Genomic DNA, 22,971 nt, shown 5'->3' with positions numbered 1-22,971 from the left:
ATCCAGCAAGGCTGGGAGTGGGAGCTGCTTCCCCAGGTTTTGGGGAAGTTCCCGTGGCTGGAAGGATCCCTGGGATCCCTGGGATCCCTTTTCCCACGGCTGGAAGGATCCCTGGGATTGCTGGAAGGATCCCTGGGATCCCTTTTCCCACGGATTGAAGGATCCCTGGGATCCCTTTCCCCATGGCTGGAAGGATCCCTGGGATCCCTTTCCCCACGGCTTGAAGGATCCCTGGGATCCCTTTCCCCACGGCTGGAAGGATCCCTGGGATCCCTTTCCCCACGGCTTGAAGGATCCCTGGGATCCCTTTTCCCACGGCTTGAAGGATCCCTGGGATCCCTTTCCCCATGGAGTGAAGGATCCCTGGGATCCCTTTTCCCATGGATTGAAGGATCCCTGGGATCCCTTTTCCCATAGATTGAAGGATCCCTGGGATCCCTTTCCCCACGGCTTGAAGGATCCCTGGGATCCCTTTTCCCATGGATTGAAGGATCCCTGGGATCCCTTTCCCCACGGCTGGAAGGATCCCTGGGATCCCTTTTCCCCATGGAGTGAAGGATCCCTGGAATCGCTTTTCCCACGTCTGGAAGGATCCCTGGGATTGCTGGAAGGATCCCTGGGATCCCTTTTCCCACGGATTGAAGGATCCCTGGGATCCCTTTCCCCATGGCTGGAAGGATCCCTGGGATCCCTTTCCCCACGGCTTGAAGGATCCCTGGGATCCCTTTCCCCATGGATTGAAGGATCCCTGGGATCCCTTTCCCCACGGCTTGAAGGATCCCTGGGATCCCTTTTCCCACGGCTTGAAGGATCCCTGGGATCCCTTTTCCCATGGATTGAAGGATCCCTGGGATCCCATTCCCCACGGCTTGAAGGATCCCTGGGATCCCTTTTCCCACGGCTGGAGGGATCCCAAGAAGGGAACCACCCAGGATGGGCCCAACCCCTTTGGGATCGGGATCCCTGACCCCGATGGGCAGCACCGGGATGCTCCCGGCGAAGCCAAATCCCGGGATCTCCTGGCAGAACTCCTTCCTCCCCCTCCTCCTCCTCCTCCTCCTCCTCCTCCGCCCAGGCCTAACTCCTGCCCCAGCGGATTTCCCGGGAGAGCGTTTAGGCGGGAGATCGGATGTGTGATTTCCCGGGAAGGCGCGGGATGAGTTATTTAGGAGGGAATTCGACGGCTCTGCCGCTCAATAATTGATGCTGCGCCGCCTCCGCCGGGGTCACCGCTGAATAATTCACTTTTCCAAAACCACCGGAGCTTTCAGGGATCCCACGGTGGATCCGGGCTGGGAACAGGAATCCCGGCAACGGAGGAATCCCGGCAACGGAGGAATCCCGGGATTGGGTGTGCCAGGGTGTGGTTTTGGTCCTGCCAGGACCTGGCAGCTGCCAGGGGCGCTGGTGGCGTCTGGGAGGAAGCGGCGTTGTCGCATTTTGGGGCAGCTGCGTGTGCGAGGGATGAGGAACCCGGATTATTCCCGGGTTGTCCTGGTTTTCCCCTGTTTTCCCCGTTTTTCCCATTTCCCCCCTTTTTTCCCCCTCATTTTCCCCTGGTTTTAGCCAGTTTTCCCCGGCCATTTTCCCGTCTCATCCCAACCCTTTTCCCCTCTCATCCCGGCCCTTTTCCCATCTCATCCCAACCCTTTTCCCCTCTCATCCCAACCCTTTTCCCCTCTCATCCCGGCCCTTTTCCCCTCTCATCCCGACCCTTTTCCCATCTCATCCCAACCCTTTTCCCCTCTCATCCCGACCCTTTCCCCATCTCATCCCGGCCCTTTTCCCCTTTCATCCCGGCCATTTTCCCCTCTCATCCCGGCCCTTTTCCCGTCTCATCCCGGCCCTTTCCCCCTCTCATCCCGGCCCTTTTCCCCTCTCATCCCGACCCTTTTCCCATCTCATCCCAACCCTTTTCCCCTCTCATCCCGGCCCTTTTCCTGTCTCATCCCGGCCCTTTCCCCCTCTCATCCCGGCCATTTTCCCCTCTCATCCCGGCCATTTTCCCCTCTCATCCCGGCCCTTTTCCCGTCTCATCCCGGCCCTTTTCCCCTCTCATCCCGGCCCTTTTCCCCTCTCATCCCGGCCATTTTCCCCTCTCATCCCGGCCCTTTCCCCCTCTCATCCCGACCCTTTTCCCGTCTCATCCCAACCCTTTCCCCCTCTCATCCCGGCCCTTTTCCCCTCTCATCCCGGCCCTTTTCCCCTCTCATCCCGGCCCTTTTCCTGTCTCATCCCGGCCCTTTTCCTGTCTCATCCCGACCCTTTTCCCCTCTCATCCCGGCCCTTTCCCCATCTCATCCTGACCCTTTTCCCCTCTCATCCTGACCCTTTCCCCATCTCATCCTGACCCTTTTCCCCTCTCATCCCGACCCTTTCCCCCTCTCATCCTGACCCTTTTCCTGTCTCATCCCGACCCTTTTCCCCTCTCATCCCAACCCTTTTCCCGTCTCATCCCGACCCTTTTCCCGTCTCATCCCGGCCCTTTTCCCCTCTCATCCCGACCCTTTTCCCGTCTCATCCCGGCCCTTTTCCTGTCTCATCCCGGCCCTTTCCCCCTCTCATCCCGGCCCTTTTCCCCTCTCATCCCGGCCCTTTTCCCGTCTCATCCCGGCCCTTTTCCTGTCTCATCCCGGCCCTTTTCCCCTCTCATCCCGGCCCTTTTCCTGTCTCATCCCGACCCTTTTCCCCTCTCATCCCGGCCCTTTCCCCCTCTCATCCCGGCCCTTTTCCCCTCTCATCCCGGCCCTTTTCCTGTCTCATCCTGACCCTTTCCCCATCTCATCCTGACCCTTTTCCTGTCTCATCCCGACCCTTTTCCCCTCTCATCCCGACCCTTTTCCCCTCTCATCCCAACCCTTTTCCCGTCTCATCCCGACCCTTTTCCCGTCTCATCACGGCCATTTTCCCCTCTCATCCTGACCCTTTTCCCCTCTCATCCCGGCCCTTTTCCCCTCCCATCCCGGCCCTTTTCCTGTCTCATCCCGACCCTTTTCCCCTCTCATCCCAACCCTTTTCCCGTCTCATCCCGACCCTTTTCCCGTCTCATCACGGCCATTTTCCCCTCTCATCCTGACCCTTTTCCCCATCTCATCCCAACCCTTTTCCCCTCTCATCCCGGCCCTTTTCCCCTCTCATCCCGGCCCTTTTCCCCTCTCATCCCGGCCCTTTTCCTGTCTCATCCCGGCCCTTTTCCCGTCTCATCCCGGCCCTTTTCCCCTCTCATCCCGGCCATTTTCCCCTCTCATCCTGACCCTTTTCCCGTCTCATCCCGACCCTTTCCCCCTCTCATCCCGGCCCTTTTCCCCCTCTCATCCCGGCCCTTTTCCTGTCTCCTCCCAACCCTTTTCCCCCTCTCATCCCAACCCTTTTGCCATCTCATCCCGACCCTTTTCCCATCTCATCCCGACCCTTTTCCCATCGGAACCAGCCCGGACACGGCTCCAGGATTTTATCTGGGGCTGGGGGAGGCCCGCTCACCCCATAAGGCGCAGCTCCATCCCGGTCGCTCCTTTCCCGAAGGGATTTGGGATCAGCCGCGCGCGGTCTCCTGCTGCCACCTCCCGGTCCGGGAGCGCCTTTGGCTTTCAAAGAATTCCCTGGATTTTCCCTCCCTGCCGGCTCGGGATGGAGCTGGGATTGGGCTGGGGAGGGAGGGGGTTAAAGGAGAAAATCCCATAAAAATCGAGGTTTGGGGCCTCTCCGTGGGATCCTCCCCGCTCCCATCCTGCAGCATCCCCATGGAGCTGGGAAAGCAGCGGCGCTTCCCAAAGAATCCCAGAGAATCCCGGAGAATCCCGGAGCGCCCCAAAGGATCCCGGAGCATCCCAGAGAATCCCGGAGCGCCCCAAAGGATCCCGGAGCATCCGAGAGAATCCCGGAGCGCCCCAAAGGATCCCGGAGCATCCGAGAGAATCCCGGAGCGCCCCAAAGGATCCCGGAGCATCCCAGAGAATCCCGGAGCGCCTCAAAGGATCCCGGAGCATCCGAGAGAATCCCGGAGCGCCCCAAAGGATCCCGGAGCATCCCAGAGAATCCTGGAGCGCCCCAAAGGATCCCGGAGCATCCGAGAGAATCCCGGAGCATCCCAAAGGATCCCGGAGCATCCCAGAGAATCCCGGAGCGCCCCAAAGGATCCCGGAGCATCCCAGAGAATCCTGGAGCGCCCCAAAGGATCCCGGAGCATCCGAGAGAATCCCGGAGCATCCCAAAGGATCCCGGAGCATCCCAGAGAATCCTGGAGCGCCCCAAAGGATCCCGGAGCATCCCAGAGAATCCTGGAGCGCCCCAAAGGATCCCGGAGCATCCCAGAGAATCCTGGAGCGCCCCAAAGGATCCCGGAGCATCCGAGAGAATCCCGGAGCGCCTCAAAGGATCCCGGAGCATCCCAGAGAATCCTGGAGCGCCCCAAAGGATCCCGGAGCATCCGAGAGAATCCCGGAGCATCCCAAAGGATCCCGGAGCATCCCAGAGAATCCTGGAGCGCCCCAAAGGATCCCGGAGCATCCCAGAGAATCCCGGAGCGCCCCAAAGGATCCCGGAGCATCCCAGAGAATCCCGGAGCATCCCAAAGCCGTGCCTCAGTTTCCCTCCCCTGGACGCCCACCCCTGGCCATTCCAGGCTTTGGGAATCCCACTCCCACTGCCCATCCCACCCTTCCCATCCCCACCGCCACGTTTTTTCCCGGGAATCCGCCCCTTTCCCACCCCTCCAGCACATCCAGGACCGCTTGTCCCCAACTCCAAACCACCGGGAATGGCCGGGAATGGCCGGGAATGAGCAATGAGCTCGGCCTAAGGTGATTAAAGAGGAGCAGCAGACGGCGCAGGGATCGGATTTAGGGGCCGCTGACCCTCTTTGCTCTCTTCCAGCGCCGCTTGGGCACGGCTGAAATCCCGGGAAAAGCCGCCGGGAGCAGGGAAAAACCACCCCGGGAACAGCGATTTAGTCCCTGATTTATTCCCAGATCCCGAGCTCAGATTTTGGGGAAAAGGGGGAAACCCCCCCTCCCCCAAACCTCTGGAGATCCCCCCTGAGGCAGTCTGGGAGCAGCTTGGGAATTGTTTGGGAATGTCTGGGAATTGTCTGGGAATTTCCTCCTCCCCTCGCATCCTCCCCTCGCCTTCCTCAGCTTTCAGGTTGTTTGTTCTCGGTAAATTTGGGTTCATTTTTTCCAGAATCATTTTGGTATCCCGGCTAAAATAAAGGGAATCCCGTTTTCCAGAGGCACGGGAAGCTCTGGAGCATCACTCCCCCCTTTGCTCCCCAAAACCGGGAAAATCCCTGTAAAATAAAAGTGCGACTTTTTCTTGGAAAACAGCCTTTCCTTAAAAAAAACCGAAACCAAAACCACCCCCATTTTTTTTAACAGCAGTTCATTAATAACGTCTCCATTAATTGACCGAAAATTCCTGAGCCGCCCCCAAAAATGCTCCCAAACTCACCTGGAGCTCAGCAAAGGACGAAGGAGAGGAGGAAAAAGGCAAAAATCCAGGGAAAAGGTGGAAATCCGAGGAGGGTCGAGGCAGGGCCGAGCATCCCAAATCCGCCGGGTTCCCCCCGCATCCCTGGAATCCCAAGGAACGGGGATTTGAGGCTGGAACGGGGAGGATTTTGGGGCTGGAACGGGGATTTGAGGCTGGAACGGGGAGGATTTTGGGGCCGGATGGGGATTTTAGGGATGGAACGGCAATTTTGGGGCTGGAACGAGGAGGATTTTGGGGCTGGATGGGGATTTTAGGGATGGAACGGGAATTTTGGGGCTGGAGCGAGGAGGATTTTGGGGCTGGATGGGGATTTTAGGGATGGAACGGGAATTTTGGGGCTGGAACGAGGAGGATTTTGGGGCCGGATGGGGATTTTAGGGATGGAACGGGAATTTTGGGGCTGGAACGAGGAGGATTTTGGGGCCGGATGGGGATTTTAGGGAATGGAACGGGAATTTTGGGGCTGGAACGAGGAGGATTTTGAGGCCGGATGGGGATTTTAGGGATGGAACGGGAATTTTGGGGCTGGAACGAGGAGGATTTTGGGGCCGGATGGGGATTTTAGGGATGGAACGGGAATTTTGGGGCTGGAACGAGGAGGATTTTGGGGCTGAATGGGGATTTTAGGGATGGAACGGCAATTTTGGGGCTGGAGAGGGCATTTTGGGGTTGGATATTCCTCCCCAAAGGTCCCGATCCTGCCGCGGGGGGCTCCGAGCTGGGGGGGACACGGAACCCGTGGCCACGTCCCCAACTGTCCCCGGCGCTCTCTGCAAAGGGAAAGCAAAACCCCCCCCCCAAAAAAACCCCCAAACCGCAACCGCGCCCTCCTGGGGCAATTAAAATTAATTAAATGCCAGTTTTGGGGCTGAGCAGCGCCACACTCGCGCCATGTCCTTGTCCCCCCCTGCGACAGGGGTGGCCCGGGGGGGTGACAACGCGCCCTGACCCCCCCGGAGCAGGAGGAGCAGGAGGAGGAGGAGGAGGAGGAGGAGGAGGAAGGAGCGAAGTAACCGCACGCAGGAGCGGAGGAAGTCCCGGCCGGGCACTCGCCAGCCCCGAGGGGTCCCCGCAGCTCCCGCGGCTGCTCCGGGGGGGCCCCTCCGAGATGTCCCCGGCCGGGGGTCCCCGCTGTGCCCCGGTGCTGCTGGCGCTGCTGCTGGGGCTGCCGGGGAGCCGAGGTGAGGAGGGGGCGCGGGCTTGGGGTCGCCCGGGGAGGGACGCGCTCGCCTTTGGGTGGGGATGGAGAGGGCAGGAAGGGTGCGGGAATGCGGGAATTCCAGGGAAAAGCTGGAGCGGAGCAGGCAGAGCAGGGAGAAGGGGGGATTTGGGGGGGGGGGGGGAGGGATGGAGAGGGGCTGGGTGGGGTTTTTTTTGGGGGGGGTTTTCTCGCTTCTCTCACCCCGCCCTGCCCAGGGAAAGTGGAGCCAGACCGGGGCTGTGACGCGGGGCCGGTTCCCCTTCCTGGGCAGCGTTTCGGAGCTGGAATTTGTCTGAAGGGCGCGACTTCCCTGTGCCGGCAGGTCCCGAACTTCGCAGCCGGGGCTTCTCCCGCTTGCCAAGCCCAAATCCCTCTGCCGAACCGGCACAGCCTCGTTTTCCCAGGATTTTGGGGCAGCTGGTGGGGGCTGAGGGTCTTTTTCCCCTAAAAACAGCGATTTTTGGGCGTGGGGAGCAGGGAAACAGCGGGATTTGGGAGAGGGTTTGGCCCTGGAGCATCTCCAGGTGCCTGGAGCATCTTCTGGCCACACCTTGGGGGTGGTTTGGGGTCCTTTCTTCCCTGCCACCTCCCGGATTTGCAGAATCCCAGGATTTCTGAGGTTGGGAAAGAGCTCCAAGGTCAGCGAGTCCAAGCTGTGTCGGGTCCCCAGAGCGATGTCCAGGGATCCCTCGGACACGTCCAGGGATCCCTCGGACACCTCCAGGGATCCCTCGGACACCTCCAGGGATCCCTCGGACACGTCCAGGGATCCCTCGGGCACCTCCAGGGATCCCTCAGACACCTCCAGGGATGGCCACTCCAAGCCTCCCTGGGCAGCCCCTCCCAAGGCCTGGCCGCCCTTTCCAGGAGGGATTTTCCCAAATATCCACCCTGAGCCTCCCCTGGCACAGCTCGAGGCCGTTCCCTCTTGTCCTGGCCCCATTTCCTGGGATCAGATCCCACATTCCCCCCTGGATCCCCCCTTTCCCCGGGATGAGCCCCCCCAGCTCCCTCAGGAGAACTTTGGGACCCTCCCACCCCTCCCTGGCAGCACCAGAGCAGCGGGAAGGGGCAATCCCAGCGTCCTGCAGGAATTTTGGGACCTGGAGCCCCTTCCCGACAGCTGCAGGTCCCTCCGATAAATACTCCCTGCTCCCGTTCCTCCTGGGAAGGATTTCCAGCTTTTCCCTGCTCCAGCCTCTGGAATTCCCGGATTTCCCGAGCCTTGGGGGTGTCCCCACACCTGCAGCTTTGCCAAGACTCGGAGCTGGGAACTCTTGGCCAAGCTGGTGGCTCTGGATGCGCCCCGGGAGGGATTTCCTGGCGGAAAAACCCCGGGATGGGTGGGATTTGCGCTCAGGGCTGAGGGAAGAGGGTTTTTTTTTTTGGTTTTTTGAGCCGTGCAAAGCTGCCCCCACAGCTACCCTGACCACACGGAGCCACAGGAAGCAGCATTGGCCCTCCGGATGTTCAGCAGGTTTTATTTTGGGGGCCTTTGTCGTCACCCTCGACATCCGGGGCTGCTCTGAGACGAGAAAGTCAGAAAGTTGAGAGAAAAAGGGGGGCAAGGCGCGAAATTCCCTGGGGTTGGGGCGGGAGGGGAACGGGCACCGAACCAGTCTGGGGTGGGGTGCAGAGAGTGGAACCCCTGGAACGGGGAGCAGGCACTCGACCAGTTTGGGATAATGGGGAGAGGGTGGAAATTTTGGGATGGGGATGGGGGACCAGGCCCAGAGCCCCTCTGGGGTGGTGTGGAAAGAGTGGATCCCCCAGGATGGGGGATATGTCTGGGATAATGGGGAGAGGGTGGAAATTTTGGGATGGGGATCCAGCCTAGGGTGGTGTGGAGGGATTGGAGCTTTTGGGATGAGGAGCAGGCGCTCAGCCAGCCAGGATGGTGTGGGGAGAACCCGTGGAATGGGGAACAGCCTGGGACAACGGGGAGAGGGTGGAAATTCTGGGATGGGGAATGGACACAGGACCAGTTTGGGATGGCGTGGAGGGGATGGAACTTCTGGGATGGGAACGGGGAACCAACCAGACCGGGATGGTGAGGAAAGGACGGAACTTTTGGGATGGGAACAGGGAACCAACCAGACCGGGATGGTGAGGAAAGGATGGAACTTTTGGGATGGGAACAGGGAACCAACCAGACCGGGATGGTGAGGAAAGGATGGAACTTTTGGGATGGGAACGGGGAACCAACCAGACCGGGATGGTGAGGAAAGGATGGAACTTTTGGGATGGGGAACCAACCAGACCGGGATGATGAGGAAAGGATGAAACTTCTGGGATGGGGATGAGGAACGGACACAGGACGAGTCTGGGATGGCGTGGAGGGGATGGAACTTCTGGGATGGGAACAGGGAACCAACCAGACCGGGATGGTGAGGAAAGGACGGAACTTTTGGGATGGGAACAGGGAACCAACCAGACTGGAATGGTGAGGAAAGGACGGAACTTTTGGGATGGGGATGAGGAACCAACCAGACCGGGATGATGAGGAAAGGATGAAACTTCTGGGATGGGGATGAGGAATGGACACAGGACCAGTCTGGGATGGCGTGGAGGGGATGGAGCTTCTGGGATGGGAACGGGGAACCAACCAGACCGGGATGGTGAGGAAAGGATGGAACTTTTGGGATGGGAACGGGGAACCAACCAGACCGGGATGGTGAGGAAAGGATGGAACTTTTGGGATGGGAACAGGGAACCAACCAGACCGGGATGGTGAGGAAAGGATGGAACTTTTGGGATGGGAACAGGGAACCAACCAGACTGGGATGGTGAGGAAAGGATGGAACTTTTGGGATGGGGATGAGGAACGGACACAGGACCAGTCTGGGATGGCGTGGAGGGGATGGAACTTCTGGGATGGGAACGGGGAACCAACCAGACCGGGATGGTGAGGAAAGGATGGAACTTCTGGGATGGGAACGGGGAACCAACCAGACCGGGATGGTGAGGAAAGGATGGAACTTCTGGGATGGGAACAGGGAACCAACCAGACCGGAATGGTGAGGAAAGGATGGAACTTTTGGGATGGGAACAGGGAACCAACCAGACCGGGATGGTGAGGAAAGGACGGAACTTTTGGGATGGGGATGGGCAACAGGGACACAGCCACTCTGGGATCGTGAGGAGGGAACGGATTCCCTGGGATAGGGATCGGGACCGAGGCCAGGATGGCGTGGCAAGGATGGATTCCCTGGGATGGGGAGCAGACCCAGAGCCAGGCCAGGATGGTGAGGAGGGAATGAATCCCCGGGATGGGGATGGGGAATGGTCCCCTGGGATCCGGAGGGGCCGTGCTGGGAGCTGCAGCTCTGCGACAGGAGCTGCTCCTCCGCAGCTCTGGAGCCTCTCCTGGGGTCACAGACTCACCCGGGGCTCCCCCGCTCTGCTTTAGGACTCCTGGAATGCCAGGATCAAACCGTGTCCGTGGACGTGTCCACCGCGGGATCGCTGTGTCTGACTCCGGAGAAACCCCGACAGGAGTGGAGCGAGGTGGAGTGGAGAATGAAGCCGGACTCAGGAACGCAGGAGCGCATCCTGACCGAGCTCAAGGCCGGTACTTCCTCGTATCCCAAGGGTTCCTTGCACGGGAGAGCCAATTTCCATCGGGAGACCCTTTCCCTGTGCATCTCCCCCGTGAGGAAGGAGGACAGTGGGGTCTACGAGGCCAAGATTGGCACTTCACCATCGGAGAATTCCTTCCGCTGCTTCCGAGTGTCCGTGTGGGGTGAGCGGCCGCGCCCCCATCCCTTCGTCCTTCTGTCCATCTGCCCCCTGTCCCCCCGGCCCCTCTCACCCTCCCTGTCCCCGCAGACCCCGTCCGGCAGCCGCGGCTGAAGACCCAAATCCTGCGGCAGGATCAGGGCTGGTGCCTCGTGTCCCTGCTCTGCTCCAGCGCCGGGAACGTCTCCCACAGCTGGGCCTGTCCTGGGGATCCCCCGGGAACGCCGGAGAGCGGATCCCAGCTGGAAAAGGGATCTCGGCTGGAGAAGGGATCCAGGCCAGAGGACGGATCCCCGCTGGAGAAGAGATCTGGGCCAGAGAAGGGATCGCGGCTGGAGAAGGGATCCCAACCAGAGGATGGATCCCAACCGGAGGACGGATCTCGTCTGGAGAACGGATCCCGGCTGGAGAAGGGATCCCGTCTGGAGAACGGATCCCGGCTGGAGAAGGGATCCCGGCTGCTCCGGAACGTCACCGAGGGCGCGGAACCCCAAATCTGCCTCTGCAACGTCAGCAGCCCCGCGGGCTGGAGCGCGGCCAGCACCGAGCTCGCCTGTCCCCCCCCAGGTGGCTTTTCCATGGGATTGGGGGATTTGGGAATTCTGGGGATCTGGAGGGGATCCGCGAGGGTCGGTCCCGGATAGGGTGGGCCTGAGGATTCGGGGTTTAAGTGGGGGAAAAGTGTGGTTTTAGGGCTTGAAAGGAGCAGGAAATAATGGTTTCTATAGAGGTGAAATAGGTGGGTTGGATGTGATTTTTCTATGTGATAGGCACAAATTTGGTGTAAATTCTACATAAAATCCCTACTTATTTTATATATATATAAAATCCATCCTTATGGATATGTATAAGGTATATCCTTATTTATAGATATAGAATACATAGATATATGATTTACACCTATTTTTATATAAAAATATACTTATTTTTGGGTATAAACCATACTTTTTATGTACATAGAAAATCCATATTTTCATATATCATACACTTATTTATATATTTAAAATATATTCTGATTTATAGACTAAAAATAAATACTTAGATATGTAATTTATAATTATTTTTATATAAAACATACTGATTTTTGTATATAAAGCATACTTTTTGTATAGATATAATATGTAAAAATCCATTTTTTAATATATAATACACATTTATATATTTAAAATATATTTTGATTTATAGATATAAAATATATATTTAGATATAGAATTTATATCTATTTTTATATAAAATATACTTATTTTTATATATAAACCATACTTTTAATGTATATATTATGTATAAAATCCAAATTTTCATATATAAGACACTTATTTATATATATAAAATATATTCTGATGTATATATATAAAGAATATATTTAGATATATAATTTCTACCTATTTTTATACATAAAATATATTTATTTTGTATATAAAATATACTTTTAATCTCTATAATATATATAAAATTTTTTTTTACATATAATACACTTATTTTTATATAAAATATATTCTGATTTATAGATATAAAATATATGCTTAGATATATAATTTATACCTATGTTGATATATAAAATATACTTATTTTTATATATAAAACATACTTTTTATATCTATAAAATCCATATTTTCATCTATTGTATGCATATATATAAAATATATGCTTAGCTGATAATTTATACCTTTTTTATATAAAAAGGGACTTATTTTTATATATAAAACATACTTTATATATATAATATATATATAAAATCCATATTTTCATATATTATAGACATATATGAAATATATAAATAAAATAAATATATACTGATTTAATATATAAAATAAATTCTGATTTATAGATTATAAAATACATAGCTAGATAGTTTATACCTATTTTTATATAGAAATACTTATTTTTATATATAAACCATACTTTTAATAGATATAAAATCCATATTTTCATGTACAACACACTTGACAATATCAATTTTAGAGATCAATTTTTAGATATGAATTGACATAAAATCGATATTTATATATAAAATATGTACGGATTTATTTTTATTAGAATGCGGTACTTTTTTATGTCTATAAAATCCCTACTTTCATCCCTAGATATAGAAACTATCAACTTATTTCGGTGTATTTAATCCATAATTATTTATAGGTTTTTTTTAATTCGATACAAGGCAGAAAATTTTCATTTGGACATTCAGGGAATCCTGGAATGGGTGGGGTGGGAAGGGACCTTAAATCCCGAACTTCCCACGCCAATTCCAGGATTTTGGGATTCCTTTCCAGGGAATTTCGGCGCGTGGGCAGCGGCGGCCGCGGGGCTGCTGCTGCTGCTCGTGGTCAGCGGCTGCTGCTGCTGCTGCTGCTGGAGGAAGCGGAGCCGGAATTCCCGGCAAGGTTTGGCCGGGATGCCGGGGCAGGATCCCCAATTTGGGGGGGCTGACCCCGCACTGACCCCTGGATCCTTCCCCAAAATCTGGGAATTCTGACCTCACACTGATCCCTGGATCCTTCCCCAAAATCTGGGAATTCTGACCCCGCATTGACCCCTGGAACCCCAAATTTGGGGGGGTCTGACCCCGGACTGACCCCTGGAACCCCAAATTTGGGGGGTCTGACCCCGCACTGACCCCTGGAAGCTTCCCCAAAATCTGGGAATTCTGACCCTGCACTGACCCTTAGAAACCCCCAAAATCTGGGAGTTCTGACCCCGCACTGACCCTTGGATCCTTCCCCAAAATCTGGGAATTCTGACCCTGCATTGACCCCCGGAAGCCCCCAAAATCTGGGAATTCTGACCCCGCACTGACCCCCGGAATCCCCAATTTGGGGGGTCTGACCCCGCACTGACCCTTGGATCCTTCCCCAAAATCTGGGAATTCTGACCTCAAACTGACCCCTGGATCCTTTCCCACAATCTGGGAGTTCTGACCCTGCACTGACCCCCGGAATCCCCCAAAATCTGGGAATTCTGACCCCACGCTGGAACCCCCAATTTGGGGGCTCTGACCCCACAGCGACCCCCGGAACGCCCGCGGGACCCCCGGAGCAGCCGCTGACGATCTACGCCGAGATGGGAGTGAAGAAACCCGGCCAGGACCCCGTGAGTGCCGGGAACGTCCCTTCCCACCCAGAATCCCGGGAATATTGGGGTTGGGAAAACCCTCCAAGGCCATCGAGTCCAACCTGGGGCCGACCCCAACCTGGTCACCCGATGTCCGGTCATTCCTTGGACACCTCCAGGGACGGCAGCTCCAAACCTCCCTGAGACCCTCCCGTCTCTGACCACCCTCTCCATGAGGAAATTCCTTCCTGAGGGGTGTCGCTTCCATCTGGGAATGTGGGCAACCCCAATTTGAGCCTTTTAACCATTCCGGGCTTTTTTTTTTTACTTTTTTTTTAAATTTTTGTCCCCAGACCGGGACCAGCGAGGCCACCCAGGAAGGAGCCACCATCTACGCCGTGGTCTCTCCCAGGACACTGGTAGGGTCATTCCTGTGGGATCCGAGCTGATCCCAGGCTGGATCCATTTCCCCCACTTTTTTGATCCCAAACTTGGCGATTTTTTTGGTGCATTCCACCCTTTTTTCCCCGGCAGGAGCGCCCCAGGTGCCCGGACGAGCCCGGGACTCGCACCGTTTACTCCACGGTCCAGTTCGGCCGCAGGGTGAGGCTGCCCTGGAGTGTCCCCAATCCTTGGTGACACCAAATCCGTGTGTCCCCCCCCCCACCCCAGGGTTTTGGGATCATCATCCCGCCCCCGCTTTTCCCAACGGGAATTTTTTTTCCTCTTTCCCGCAGCCTTCCTCCTGCAAGAAAAAGAGGCTGGACCGAGCTTTGGTCTCCACGGCCTACTTGGAGGTAATGGAAAATCCGTGTGGTTTTTTGGGATCAAAAATCCCCCCAAATGTCCTAAATCCCGCCCGTTTCCTTGCAGGATAACGGGGGCTACAGGCGCTTGGGATTCCCAACTCCCGCCGGCCACCAGCGCCCCTGAAACCCCGGAATTCCCATCCCTATGGAATTCTTCTCCTGGAAGCTCCAGCACCCACCCAGGGGTTTCTTTGGGATAGAAACATCCAGAAATCCGGGATTTTTTCCCCCGAGATCCAGCCCCCAGCTGCGCCTCGGAGCAAAGACTTGGGGGTGGAAAACTCTCTGGAGCTGATGGATTTGGGATTGGACAGGCGGGATCGGCGGGGAGTGAGAATTTTGTGGGGCTCTTAGGGTTCGGAATGTTTGGGAATTCATTTTTTGGGCGCAAATACGGCTGAGCTGCGCAATAAATTGGTTTAATTAGGGTCAATTAATTGGCTGTTTAGAGCCCGAGCTACACCTCGGGCGCAGGGAGGGAGCGGGGATTGTTTGGGAGTCGGGAAGTGCCTTTTTTTGGGGTGATTCCATCGGCGCTGACGGCTGCGGGATTGGGTGGGGAAAGCTGAGGATTGGTGAAAAGGGTGGAAATCCCTTTGGAGAAGTGCTGGGAACGCCTGGGTGACAGCAGGAGCTGCGTTTTGTGGAATCAGCGAATATCCCGGTCGGAAAAGACCCTCCGGGATCAATCAGAGCCACCCCAAAACCCCGCGCTGTCCCTTGGGAGCGTCGTCCAAACCCTCCCGGAGCTCCTGGAGCCGTGGCCGTTCCCGGGGGAGTTGTTCCAGCGCCCGACACCCTTTGGGAGAAGAATTTTCCCTAAAATCCATCCCCAAATTCCCCCCCGGAGCAGCCCCAGCCCCTCCTCATCCCAACGGACGCTCCCGCCCCGCGCAAACCGACACGCGGAGTGCAGGCCACGCTCCGTCGGCAGGGCTGTAATGCTAATGACCCTCATTTGCATACCGGCATTAATTTGCAGCCCCCCCCCCGCCATCCGCTTCGCTCCCCGCCGGGAATTCCGCGTCCCCATTTCCCACCCCTTCCCTCGCTGCTGGCACCGGGCACGGGGACGAAGCCGGCGGTGTCACCGCGGCGAGGTGACATCGGATCCGTCCCCTGCCCTCCCTCCCAAGGGCTGCCCATGAAGTGGGTCAGGGCTCAGCGGGGGTCGCGGGGGTCCCTTTGTTCGCTGCCCCCCGAGCCCCCCGAGCCCCCCGCCCGCGGCCGGGGCCGTGCGTGGGAAGACGCCGGCGGCCGTTTGTCCCCAAGGAGGGGACAGCGGCGGTGGCGGTGCCCCGCGGGACCCCGGACAAAGGCGCCGAGTGTCGCCTGGCGGGAAGGAATCCGGCCTGGAATTAAAATCCTTCCTCTCCAGCGTCTGGCCCGGCTGGAGGGCGGCGCGTGTGAGGCAGAGGGGAGGGGGAGGGGGGGGGGGGGGGCATCGCTGAGATCTCACGGAATTCCGGGGTTGTTTAGGGTTGGGAAAGAATTCCAGGAGCGTCGAGTCCAAGCTGGTGCCCCAGCCCAACGTCCAGGGATCCCTCGGACACCTCCAGGGATGGCCACTCCGAGGCTCCCTGGGCAGCCCCTCCCAAGGCCTGGCCGCCCTTTCCAGGAGGGATTTTCCCAAATATCCACCCTGAGCCTCCCCTGGCACAGCTCGAGGCCGTTCCCTCTTGTGCTGGCCCCGTTCCCTGCGATCAGATCCCAAATCCCCCCTGGAAGAGCCCCAAATTCCCCCTGGATCCCCCTTTTCTCTGGGATGAGCCCCCCCAGCTCCCTCAGGACTCTCCATTCCCTTCTCCTGCTGCTCCAGCCCCGTCCCCATCCCGGGATTTCCCAGCCCCAGCTCCTTCCCACCTCCAGCATCCACAAATCCCCAAATCCCTGAGGTTGAAGAAGAATTCCAAGGTCACTGAGTCCAGCCTGTGCCCGACCCCCAAACCAACGTCCAGAGACTCCTCGGACACCTCCAGCGATGGGAAACCCAACCCCTTCCACTGCCTGGCCGCCCTTTCCGGGAGGAATTCTCCCAAATATCCACCCTGAGCCTCCCCTGGCACAGCTCGAGGCCGTTCCCTCTTGTGCCGGCCCCGTTCCCTGCGATCAGATCCCAAATCCCCCCTGGCTGCCCCCTCCTGTCAGGGAGTTGTGGGGATGGGGACTCTCCAGACCCCAGTGCTGGTGGCCTCTGCTCGAGCTGGGGTTGCCCTGTGGCACATCCGGGCTCCGGCCTCGGCATGGACACAGCCCTGGGTGGGAAAACGGGAATCCTGCGCGCTGGGGACCCCCTGGAAAGGGGAGATGTAACCCTTGGGGTCAGTGTCCCGTTGGCCGTGGGATGGTTTTGGGGTCACTCTGGTGACCCGCTGGACAGAGGAGATGTGGGATCAGCGTCGCATTGGCCACCGCGATGGTTTTGGGGGTCACTCAAAGTGGGGGAGAAGTGACCCCTGAGGTCAGTGTCCCACTGGCCATCAGGACGGCTTTGGGGGTCACTCTGGTGACCACTGCGAAGGGGAGAAGTGACCCCTGAGGTCAGTGTCCCATTGGCCATCAGGACGGCTTTGGGGGTCACTCTGGTGACCACTGCGAAGGGGAGAAGTGACCCCTGGGGTCAGTGTCCCATTGGCCATCAGGACGGCTTTGGGGGTCACTCTGGTGACCACTGCGAAGGGGAGAAGTGACCCCTGGCATCACTGTGGGGGCAGCCGTGGCTCCTGTAGGGCGTCATCGTGGTTTTGGGCGGTTAACGAAGAGAGAAACCGTTGGCGTCACCTCCGTCACGCGGCCGCTTCCCACTTCCCCCAAAAACCCCCTCGGACCTGGGTTTTGGGGTTCCGGGGAGTTCCGGCCTCGGGACTCCTTGGGGAGCAGCTGCCCAGCGAGGAGGGGTCCGTGGGGCTCCCACGCCCCGGTTTGGACGCGAATGTGGGGGCGACGCAGGGGCAGGAGATGGCGCCGGGGCCGGTGTTGAACCTTCTCTTCCTCCTCTTGCTGCGAGCTGCGGGGCTGGGTGAGGCGGCGCTTTGGGGTCGTGGCTCTGGGGACAGCGCGGGACCTCGGGGTGACCCGACCTTGTCCCCGCTCTCTCACCGGGCTCTTCCCACAGGGTGTCCCCCACCGGGTCCCTCCCCACGGGAGCCACCGCGCTGTGGGGGAAGGGCTGCTCTGGGTGAGGTCCCAAAAAGTGGAAGAGAGGGGGGGGAAAAAAAAATCGTCCCCGAGGAATTTGGGGTGGGAAATTTTGAAATCCTTGTGCTGCCCCTCTTAAATGTGAAGGCGGCCGGGAACAGCGGAGTTCTTTGAATTTGATTTTTAATATTTGAGGCTTTTTTGCATTTTAAATGTGTCTGGAAGGAACCAAATTCCACACGGGACGAGACCTGGAAAAGGGGGAATGTGACCCAGCAACACCATCCTTGGTCATTTTTTTTGGCAGCCTGGCCACAGGAAGCCCAACCCTCGGAAGTGACCGGAGCTGTCGGTGGGGTGGCATTTCTGAATTCCCACACCTCCCTAAATCCCTCCAAATACTCCCAAATCCACTGGCGCTGGAAAAACCAGGTGAAAATCGCCATCCAGAGGCGGGGGGAGAAGGCCGAGTACCCCCAGAGCCTCCTCAAGGAGCGGCTGGAGCTCTTCGAGAACTACACCCTCAAAATCAGCCACCTGCGCGTCGGGGACAGCAGCGAGTACCGGCTGTACCTGGAGGACGACTCGGGCAAGGAGAACGTGGAGAGGGTCCTGCTGAAGGTCTACGGTGAGTTCGGGGACGGGGAATTGTCCCAGAGCTCCACAAGAGGCTTGGGGACATTGGGATGTCCTTGAGAGGTTGTCCCAGAGGTCCCACAGGTGGGCTGGGGATGTTGTGGTGTCCTGGAGGGGTTGTCCAGGTGTCCCACAGGGGGACTGGGGATGTTGTGGTGTCCTGGAGGGGTTGTCCAGGTGTCCCACGGGTGGCTTGGGGATGTTGTGGTGTCCTGGAGGGGTTGTCCAGGTGTCCCACGGGTGGACTGGGGATGTTGTGGTGTCCTGGAGGGGTTGTCCAGGTGTCCCACGGGTGGACTGGGGATGTTGTGGTGTCCTGGAGGGGTTGTCCAGGTGTCCCATGGGTGGACTGGGGATGTTGTGGTGTCCTGGAGGGGTTGTCCAGGTGTCCCACGGGTGGACTTGGGGATGTTGTGGTGTCCTGGAGGGGTTGTCCAGGTGTCCCACGGGTGGACTTGGAGATGTTGTGGTGTCCTGGAGGGGTTGTCCAGGTGTCCCACGGGTGGACTTGGGGATGTTGTGGTGTCCTGGAGGGGTTGTCCAGGTGTCCCACAGGGTGGACTGGGGATGTTGTGGTGTCCTGGAGGGGTTGTCCAGGTGTCCCATGGGTGGACTGGGGATGTTGTGGTGTCCTGGAGGGGTTGTCCAGGTGTCCCACGGGTGGCTTGGGGATGTTGTGGTGTCCTGGAGGGGTTGTCCAGGTGTCCCACGGGTGGACTGGAGATGTTGTGGTGTCCTGGAGGGGTTGTCCAGGTGTCCCACGGGTGGACTGGGGATGTTGTGGTGTCCTGGAGGGGTTGTCCAGGTGTCCCACGGGTGGACTGGGGATGTTGTGGTGTCCTGGAGGGGCTGTCCAGGTGTCCCACGGGTGGACTGGGGATGTTGTGGTGTCCTGGAGGGGTTGTCCAGGTGTCCCACGGGTGGACTGGGGATGTTGTGGTGTCCTGGAGGGGTTGTCCAGGTGTCCCACGGGTGGACTGGGGATGTTGTGGTGTCCTGGAGGGGTTGTCCAGGTGTCCCAGGGGTGGCTTGGGGATGTTGTGGTGTCCTGGAGGGGTTGTCCAGGTGTCCCACAGGGGGACTGGGGATGTTGTGGTGTCCTGGAGGGGTTGTCCAGGTGTCCCACGGGTGGCTTGGGGATGTTGTGGTGTCCTGGAGGGGTTGTCCAGGTGTCCCATGGGTGGACTGGGGATGTTGTGGTGTCCTGGAGGGGTTGTCCAGGTGTCCCACGGGTGGACTGGGGATGTTGTGGTGTCCTGGAGGGGTTGTCCAGGTGTCCCACGGGTGGCTTGGGGATGTTGTGGTGTCCTGGAGGGGTTGTCCAGGTGTCCCACGGGTGGCTTGGAGATGTTGTGGTGTCCTGGAGGGGTTGTCCAGGTGTCCCACGGGTGGACTGGGGATGTTGTGGTGTCCTGGAGGGGTTGTCCAGGTGTCCCACGGGTGGACTGGGGATGTTGTGGTGTCCTGGAGGGGCTGTCCAGGTGTCCCACGGGTGGACTGGGGATGTTGTGGTGTCCTGGAGGGGTTGTCCAGGTGTCCCAGGGGTGGGCTGGGGATGTTGTGGTGTCCTGGAGGGGTTGTCCAGGTGTCCCATGGGTGGGCTGGGGATGTTGTGGTGTCCTGGAGGGGTTGTCCAGGTGTCCCACGGGTGGGCTGGGGATGTTGTGGTGTCCTGGAGGGGTTGTCCAGGTGTCCCACGGGTGGCTTGGGGATGTTGTGGTGTCCTGGAGGGGTTGTCCAGGTGTCCCACGGGTGGACTGGAGATGTTGTGGTGTCCTGGAGGGGTTGTCCAGGTGTCCCACGGGTGGACTGGGGATGTTGTGGTGTCCTGGAGGGGTTGTCCAGGTGTCCCACGGGTGGACTGGGGATGTTGTGGTGTCCTGGAGGGGCTGTCCAGGTGTCCCACGGGTGGACTGGGGATGTTGTGGTGTCCTGGAGGGGTTGTCCAGGTGTCCCACGGGTGGACCGGGGATGTTGTGGTGTCCTGGAGGGGTTGTCCAGGTGTCCCGCGGGTGGCTTGGGGATGTTGTGGTGTCCTGGAGGGGTTGTCCAGGTGTCCCACGGGTGGCTTGGGGATGTTGTGGTGTCCTGGAGGGGTTGTCCAGGTGTCCCACGGGTGGCTTGGGGATGTTGTGGTGTCCTGGAGGGGTTGTCCAGGTGTCCCACGGGTGGACTGGGGATGTTGTGACGTCCTCAAGGGATTGTCCCTCAGGGGTTTTGGGGACCTTGGGATGTCCTGAGGGGGTTGTGCCAGCACCTCATGGGACCTTGTGGCATCATGGGAGGCTCGTCCCGGTGCCTCGCAGGTGGGTTGGGGACGAGGTGACATCCTGGGGGTTGTCCCAGAGCCTCATGGGGACGTGGTGACATCCTGGGGGTTGTCCCAGAGCCCCGTGGGGACCTTGTGACATCCTGGGTCCTCCTGCAGATCTGGTCCCCAAGCCCAACGTCAGCGCCGTCACCAACGGTGACTCCCAGCGGTGCGACGCCATCCTCAACTGCTCCGTGGCCCTCCAAGAGGTCACCTACGAGTGGATCCCACCCCAAAAGCTCCCCATGAAGGGGGACCCTGTCCTGAGGGTCTCCTTCGACCCCGAGGTCGAAACCTACGTGTGCAAGGTCAGCAACCCGGTGTCCTCCAACAACGCCTCGCTGACCTACCGGCACCCCTGCAGCTGGACAGGTACGGCCACGGCCGCCCAGAGCTGCGGGGAGGGGTGGCCTTGCCTTTGGAATGTGCCTGGAGTGGCTTTGGGGGGCACCTGGGGACTTTCAAAGCGATTCCCAGAATTATTTGGGTTGGGGAAGAGCTCCCAGAGCATCGATCCAAGGTGGGGCAGATCCCACTTGGTCATCCAGAGGAATCTCCAGGGATCCCTCGGACACCTCCAGGGATCCCTCGGACACCTCCAGGGATCCCTCGGACACCTCCAGGGATGGCCACTCCAACCCTCCCTGGGCAGCCCCTCCCAAGGCCTGGCTGCCCTTTCCAGGAGGGATTTTCCCAAATATCCACCCTGAGCCTCCCCTGGCACAGCTCGAGGCCGTTCCCTCTTGTGCTGGCCCCGTTCCCTGCGATCAGATCCCAAATTCCCCCTGGAAGAGCCCCAAATTCCCGCTGGATCCCCCTTTTCTCTGGGATGAGCCCCCCCAGCTCCCTCAGGACTCTCCATTCCCTTCTCCTGCTGCTCCAGCCCCGTCCCCATCCCGGGATTTCCCAGCCCCAGCTCCTTCCCACCTCCAGCATCCACAAATCCCCAAATCCCTGAGGTTGAAGAAGAATTCCAAGGTCACCGAGTCCAGCCTGTGCCCGACCCCCAAACCAACGTCCAGAGACTCCTCGGACACCTCCAGCGATGGGAAACCCAACCCCTTCCACCGCCTGGCCGCCCTTTCCAGGAGGGATTTTCCCAAATATCCACCCTGAGCCTCCCCTGGCACAGCTCGAGGCCGTTCCCTCTTGTGCTGGCCCCGTTCCCTGCGATCAGATCCCGACTCCCAAGGGGGATCCCAGGAGTTGTGGGACCCTTTTCCCTCTGCCCCGTGGGGCTGGGGAGGGGTTTGGGGACCATCCCAGAGCTCCTGGTCTCCCTGTGCCTCCAGGTGAATCCTCGTCTGTCACCTCCCGCCCCACTCCCGGCGCCCTGGTGGCCCTGGGACACCTCATCCTCCTCTTCCTCCTCCTCGCCATGGCCTGAGGACACCGCAGGTGACAGCTCCCGTCACCTCCTCGCCCGCCACCACGATGGGACCAACATCTGGATGAGGCTCCCAAATCCTCTGGATGCCGGAAATGGAATCACTGGAATCGATCAATTCGTGCTCAACCCGGAATTCCTCCTCCCCTCCATCCCAAAGCCTGCGGGGGGACCCAATCTGAGCCTTTCCCAGGGTTCCCTGGGATTTTGGGGGATCCTCCCTTTTTTGGGATGGTTTTCCCTTTCCAAGGGAGGGTTTGGGGTCGGTCTCTGCCTTCCCAAATGATTCTTTGCACATTAAATTTGATGCCCAGCACCTCATTTTTGGGATTTCCTGGATTTTTCCCTGCGATGGGACATCCCACGGCTCAGGGATCGGGGGGATGATGGAAAAAGCTCCGAGATGTTTTCCCCCAGCACCGTTTTTGGGGACAAAATTCCTTTCTTTGTCCCCCAGAGGAGGGTTCGGCTCCGAAGGGTGGGACATGGATCCAGCAGGGTGGGAAGAAATCTTGGGAATGATGGAGGTGATCCCTCGGCCTCCAAGAAAAATTGGGAACACTTCCAGCTCCACCAGCCCAGCCCAAAACAGGGGAAAATCGGGGGTTTCACCTCCATAAATCCCAAAAAGCTCCACTTTAGGGGAAGTTTCCCCAGGCCGGAATCATCCAAGAGTCAAATTTCCAACCTTGGAAGATCCCAAGCGATTCCAACGCTGCCTAAGGAGCGGCTCGGGATCCTTCCTGCTCCCTGGATGAGGATTTTAACACCAAAGTTGAGTTTTCTGATGATTTAATATTTTTTGGGGGGGGTCTTGGTCCTTTCCCATATGGAGATTTCGAGTTTTTCTTCCACTTATAAAATCCAGGAGATCCAAGAAAACCTCTGGAAATTAACAAATATTGATCCAGGCGCTGAATCTCAGGCGATTTTCCAGCTGGAAAATTCCAGGCTGAGCTGATGGGGAAAAGAAAGGATTGGGGATCATTATTTCCACTTAAAAGAGGTTTTTTTTTCCCCCGGTCACTTTATGTTCCTTTTCCCACAAACTCTTCCCAAAAGGAATTTTTTCTGCACGGTTTCGCTGCTTCATTAATTTTTCCTTCCTGATGCCAGCCAAACCCAGGTGGGGAAAATTGGTTTTTTGGTTTTTTAAAAATTTTTTGGCTTTTCTGGACCATTTCGTGGTCAAAAATCTTCCTGGTGAGGCCTGAGG

At 57.5% G+C, this 22,971-nt stretch overlaps 3 protein-coding genes and 1 long non-coding RNA gene across 9 annotated transcripts; 2 read left to right on the top strand and 2 right to left on the bottom strand.

Annotated features, from left to right (window-relative positions):
* Positions 1–613: 613 nt before the first annotated feature.
* On the bottom strand, positions 614–8,137 carry LOC116436395. Of its 6 annotated transcripts, none has more exons than XR_004237000.1 (6): positions 7,932–8,137; positions 7,239–7,302; positions 6,890–7,132; positions 5,446–5,568; positions 3,411–3,644; positions 614–1,449 (listed from the first exon to the last, which is right to left on the bottom strand). XR_004237000.1 is itself a non-coding variant. In XM_032093498.1 (5 exons), the coding sequence occupies exons 1-5, from the start codon at positions 7,629–7,631 to the stop codon at positions 5,198–5,200; spliced, it is 795 nt and encodes a 264-aa protein (XP_031949389.1). In that variant the 5' UTR covers positions 7,632–7,663; the 3' UTR covers positions 4,726–5,197. The 6 variants fall into 6 exon arrangements, 1 of the variants encoding a protein (XP_031949389.1); XR_004236997.1 differs by lacking the exon at positions 7,932–8,137 and adding exons at positions 7,428–7,439; positions 7,491–7,663 and having other exon boundaries at positions 6,890–7,397; XR_004236998.1 differs by having other exon boundaries at positions 6,890–7,439; positions 7,491–8,137.
* Positions 8,138–9,970: 1,833 nt separating this feature from the next.
* On the top strand, positions 9,971–14,713 carry LOC116436362. The gene is made up of 8 exons (XM_032093396.1): positions 9,971–10,430; positions 10,517–10,993; positions 12,697–12,807; positions 13,428–13,513; positions 13,828–13,893; positions 14,009–14,077; positions 14,212–14,271; positions 14,348–14,713. The coding sequence occupies exons 1-8, from the start codon at positions 9,971–9,973 to the stop codon at positions 14,405–14,407; spliced, it is 1,389 nt and encodes a 462-aa protein (XP_031949287.1). The 3' UTR covers positions 14,408–14,713.
* Positions 12,850–13,333, bottom strand: LOC116436399. Its single transcript, XR_004237001.1, has 3 exons — positions 13,262–13,333; positions 12,989–13,076; positions 12,850–12,900 (listed from the first exon to the last, which is right to left on the bottom strand). It is a non-coding gene; the product is annotated as an uncharacterized LOC116436399 (long non-coding RNA).
* A 2,354-nt stretch (positions 14,714–17,067) lies between the features above and the next one.
* On the top strand, positions 17,068–22,076 carry SLAMF8 (SLAM family member 8). The gene is made up of 4 exons (XM_032093499.1): positions 17,068–17,302; positions 17,729–18,049; positions 20,486–20,740; positions 21,661–22,076. The coding sequence occupies exons 1-4, from the start codon at positions 17,242–17,244 to the stop codon at positions 21,753–21,755; spliced, it is 732 nt and encodes a 243-aa protein (XP_031949390.1). The 5' UTR covers positions 17,068–17,241; the 3' UTR covers positions 21,756–22,076.
* The last annotated feature ends 895 nt before the right edge of the window (positions 22,077–22,971 follow it).

Source organism: Corvus moneduloides, chromosome 29, assembly GCF_009650955.1.
Source record: "Corvus moneduloides isolate bCorMon1 chromosome 29, bCorMon1.pri, whole genome shotgun sequence".
Classification (NCBI taxonomy): Eukaryota; Metazoa; Chordata; class Aves; order Passeriformes; family Corvidae; genus Corvus; species Corvus moneduloides.
The sequence above is the reverse complement of the archived record's forward strand: the minus strand, read 5'-3'. Positions and strand labels throughout refer to the sequence as shown.